At 39.3% G+C, this 5000-nt stretch overlaps 1 protein-coding gene across 1 annotated transcript in view; it reads left to right on the top strand.

Annotated features, from left to right (window-relative positions):
* The window catches only part of LOC136855898 (dorsal root ganglia homeobox protein-like), a 41016-nt gene that overhangs the window by 20563 nt on the left and 15453 nt on the right, over positions 1-5000 (top strand). The window contains exon 2 of the mRNA XM_067133338.1: positions 1460-1594. Coding sequence (XP_066989439.1) covers positions 1460-1594 — 135 coding nt within the window. The remainder of the gene's footprint in view (positions 1-1459; positions 1595-5000) is intronic.

Raw genomic sequence — 5000 nt, 5'->3', positions numbered from 1 at the left:
TGTAGAGATTTATTTTCGAATATATATTTAATATTTTTTTAAAATTAAGGAATATTAATTACAGATCTTCAAGAAATAGTAGAAAACAAGAAGTACTCTTAACAAGATTGAGAATAAACGTAGTATTCTGACACAGTTTTTTTAATGTACGCACCAGACAGTTTCCCACCAGTTTGTGATATATGCCGAACGCAAGTATCTGCAAGGCTTATTTTAACGGAATGCCTGACATATCAACGCCCAAGAAACTTGTATTATAAAATCCATACAATGGAAGACGTTTTAGCTGGAAATGAAACATTTTTTCTAGAAACAATTCAAAACCTGTATGACTGCAACATCTGAGATAGAATATAAATTTACTAACTAATCCTTCGGGCCAGCCCTGGAAGAGTCCCTTTTAAAATAAAATCTCGTGAAGGTTTATCCTCTGTATCCTAGATGTTTTCTTAGTATGATCGGTTCGTGTTCTGTAATTATACGTACGAATGTTATATCCTCGACATCGGGTTATAGTTTTAATATTCTCTCTCTCTCTCTCTCTCTCTCTCTCTCTCTCTCTCTCTCTCTCTCTCTCTCTCTCTCTCTCTCAAGAAATTTTAGCTGAAAATAACAATTTTTCTTTTGAAACAATTCTAAAATTTTTGCAACACTTCAACCTCTTAAATGAAATTAATTAACAAAAAATAAATTGTACATATAAAATTACTAACTAATCGTAAGTTAAATCTAATTCACGGTCAGTAAATTTTACATTTAAAATTACTAATTAACCGCAAGTTAAATCTAATTTACATTAAATAAATTTTACATATAAAATTTCTAACTAATCTTTAATAAAACCTAATATACAAAAAATTAGTTTCACATATAAATTACTAAATAATCTTAAATAAAACCTAATATACAACAAATAAATTTTACATATAAAATTACTAACTAATCATAAGTTAAATCTAAGTTACAAAAATTAAATTTTACAAATAAAATGACTAACTAATCCTTCGTGGCAGCCCCGTAAGAGTTCTTGAAATTCAGTGTCTGGCAAAACTGCTCTATAGGTACCTATACTGAAAGCTACGTGCATGTGTTGGAACGCATTTTGAGGGCTGGAATACCCCGTATTGAAAAGGGGTAGCGCCGTCAGTGCATCTCACTTGGTGCACTGTAGGCATTACTCAAGGTTCTTTGCAACGTCCCTTCCTCAGACCCCTAGCTGCAACCCCTTTCGTTCCTTTTACTGTACCGCCATTTATTTCTCTTTTCTATCTTACTTGTTTCATAATGCAACTGCAAGATTTTCCTCCTGTTCACCTATCAAACCTCTGACGCTCAATTTTCCAGTTAGCGCTGAATGACCTCGTGGGTCCTAGCCGCTTGTCCTTTGACCAAAACTCTATACGCCATATTCCATTCCCGTACTGAAAATAACTCATTTTGGAATCTTTCGTCTTTCCAGCGACGTAACAGGACGACTTTCACCGCCCAGCAGCTCAGCGAACTGGAAGCCCTGTTCCAGAGGACTCACTACCCTGACGTATTCCTGAGGGAGGAAGTCGCCTGCAGGATAAACCTCTCTGAGGCTCGTGTCCAGGTAAGCGACAGAGAAAGGTCCTTAGGGAGAAAGTGACGTCAATTTACTGGACAAAAATCTCAAATTAGGTTTATGCGATTTTAGTTTAGTTCATCCATTTCAAAGGGACAGTTTCCCTATTGGTTTTAAGCTGTCAGTGTTGCTAGTTCATCCATGAAGAAGGGATAATATCCTTTTGGTTTTAAGCTGTCAGTGTTACGAGTGCAAGCAGACAGCTCATTGATACCCAAACTGTACGAGAATTTCTTTCTTTTTTTAAATATATGTGCAGTTGCATGTGTGCACATAATAGCCAGCGTGATTTTTGCCGAGTTGTGGGAAAGACCAGCATCAAGGAAAGGATTCCCTTCGTAATATGAACATCCATCTTCATTACTCGAAACCTCTTCTGATATTATTATTATATATATGTATATAATGTGTGTGTGGGTGTTTGATTCAAATACTAATTGGGTATAAATGGAACCAGTGATACTGGGTTGATAGGAAAGATAATTATTATTAGTATTTTTCAGAAGTTGAACCCTATTCTTATGAAACATGCCCACCACAGGGGCCACTGACTTGAAATTCAAGCTTCCAGAGAAAATGTTTTTCATTTTCAAGAAGTATGAAAAGGTAAAGGGAAATACAGAAAGAAGAGATCAGATATTAGAAAGAAAATAAATTAAATTAATAAATAAATAGATGAAAATGCAAGTAAAGTATTAAAATACAAGGAGAATTGTATTAAAATAGTAATGCATTGCATCTCCGCAGTTCGAAAAGTAGAAGACCGCTTGCAGAGAGTATCGTAAGAAGGAAGAATGCTTTTGAATGCTTGAGCAAATGTTAAGCCAATTCTGTTATTTCAGTGAGATGTTGATTTTTAATGCAAACGAGATAGAAAAAAAATGGAGAAACGAACTGTGTCTATACTTTAAGTTGAGTAAGGAGGAATGGAAAAGTCGATCAGGGTGTTGTTAGGTGGTTTAGTCATGTAGAGAGAATAGGAGACGGTAGGTTGGTGTAGTCTGTACAATTCTGACTACGGACCCAGCCATATTTTTAAAAAGTGGGCATATCTGCATGATAACAAATCTTATTGTGCTCCTTTCCTGATATTATTCCCTGTACCCTTCTCAGTTTTCACCTGGAGAAGATTTCGATTAAGCTATAATTGGCCATTTTAGAACAACGGTTCCTCGCCAAGATATAATCAGTTATCAAGTTTGCCTCACTAGTGAGGAGACAGAGTTCTATCCCCAGCGATTTAAATCATTTTTGGCACAGAATTTGGGCAGGGGCATAGGGTCTCATCGCAAAATATTGCTGTGAAATGGGATTCCAGGGCTTTTTCGGAGCAACCCCCTTCATGAGCTCATGAGGAAACAGAAGTATATATAGATAGATCACACTGTTACCTTTGAAATTGTCTGTTCTTAAAAATGACGTTTGGACATATGTTGAACAGTGAGTCTGACGTGAAGACATATGTTGAACAGTGAGTCTGACATGAAGACATATGTTGAACAGTGAGTCTGACTTGAAGACATATGTTGAACAGTGAGTCTGACGTGAAGACATATGTTGAACAGTGAGTCTGACATGAAGACATATGTTGAACAGTGAGTCTGATGAAGACATATGTTGAACAGTGAGTCTGACGTGAAGACATATGTTGAACAGTGAGTCTGACGTGAAGACATATGTTGAACAGTGAGTCTGACGTGAAGATGTATGTTGAACAGTGAGTCTGACGTGAAGACATATGTTGAACAGTGAGTCTGACATGAAGACATATGTTGAACAGTGAGTCTAACGTGAAGACATATGTTGAACAGTGAGTCTGATGTATGTTGAACAGTGAGTCTGACTTGAAGACATATGTTGAACAGTGAGTCTGACGTGAAGACATATGTTGAACAGTGAGTCTGACATGAAGACATATGTTGAACAGTGAGTCTGATGCACAGGCATATGTTGGACAATGAGTCAGACGCAAAGATGTATGTTGAACAGTGAGTCTAACACGAATATGTATGTTGAACAGTGAGTCTAACGCGAAGATGTATGTTGAACAGTGACGCGAAGACGTATGGTGAACAGTGAGTCTGAAGAGAAGACATATGTTGAACAGTGAGTCTTAACGCGAAGATGTATGTTGAACAGTGAGTCTGAAGAGAAGACATATGTTGAACAGTGAGTCTGAAGAGAAGACATATTTTGAACAGTGAGTCTGAAGAGAAGACATGTTGAACAGTGAGTCTGAAGAGAAGACATATGTTGAACAGTGAGTCTGATGCGAAGACATATGTTGAACAGTGAGTCTGAAGAGAAGACATATGTTGAACAGTGAGTTTGACACGAAGACGTATGTTGAACAGGGAGTCTGAAGAGAAGACATATGTTGAACAGTGAGTCTGAAGAGAAGACATATGTTGAACAGTGAGTCTGAAGAGAAGACATATGTTGAACAGTGAGTCTGAAGAGAAGACATATGTTGAACAGTGAGTCTGAAGAGAAGACATGTTGAACAGTGAGTCTGATGCGAAGACGTATGTTGAACAGTGAGTCTGACGCAAAGACTTATGTTGAACAGTGAGTCTGACGTGAAGACATGTTCAGCAGTGAGTTTGATGCAAAAACGAATATTGAGCAGTGAGTCTGACGTGAGGATATATGTTGAGTAGTGAGTCTGATGCAAAGGCACATGTTGAACAGTGAGTCTGACGCAAAGACATATGTTGAACAGTGAGTCTGATGTAAACACATGTTGAACAGTGACTCTGACTCGAAGACATATGTTGAACAGTGAGTCTGACGCAAAGACTCACTATTGAAGTCCCGTGGCACTATGGAAGCCCCGTGACACTTTGGAAGTCCTGTGGCACTGTGGAATTCCAATGGCACTATGGAAGTCCCGTGGCACTTCGGAAGTCCCATGGCACTATGGAATTCCAATGGCACTAAGGAAGTCCTGTGGTACATGTGGAATCCCTGTAGCACTGTTGCGCTATGGAAGTCCCTTGGCGCTGTGGAAACCCCATGGGACTATGGAATTCCAATGGCACTATGGAAGTTCCGTAGCACTTTGGATGGTCCATGGCATTATGGAAGTCCCATGGCACTGTGGAATTCCAATGGTACTATGGAAGTCCCGTGGCACTATTGAAGTCCCTTGGCACTATGGAAGCCCCGTGGCACTTTGGAAGTCCCGTGGCATTATTGAAGCCCCGTGGCAGTATGGAAGTCCAGTGGCACTATGGAAGCCCCGTGGCACTATGGAAGCCCCGTGGCACTTTGGAAGTCCCATGGCACTATGGAAGGCCCGTAGCACTTTGGAAGTCCCATGGCACTATGGAAGTCCCGTGGCACTTTGGAAGTCCCGTAGCACTATGGAAGTCCCGTGGCACTTTGGAAGTCC

This window comes from Macrobrachium rosenbergii, chromosome 33, assembly GCF_040412425.1.
Source record: "Macrobrachium rosenbergii isolate ZJJX-2024 chromosome 33, ASM4041242v1, whole genome shotgun sequence".
NCBI lineage: Eukaryota > Metazoa > Arthropoda > Malacostraca > Decapoda > Palaemonidae > Macrobrachium > Macrobrachium rosenbergii.
Note: the sequence above shows the minus strand (reverse complement) of the source record. Positions and strands in the feature narration are given on the sequence as shown.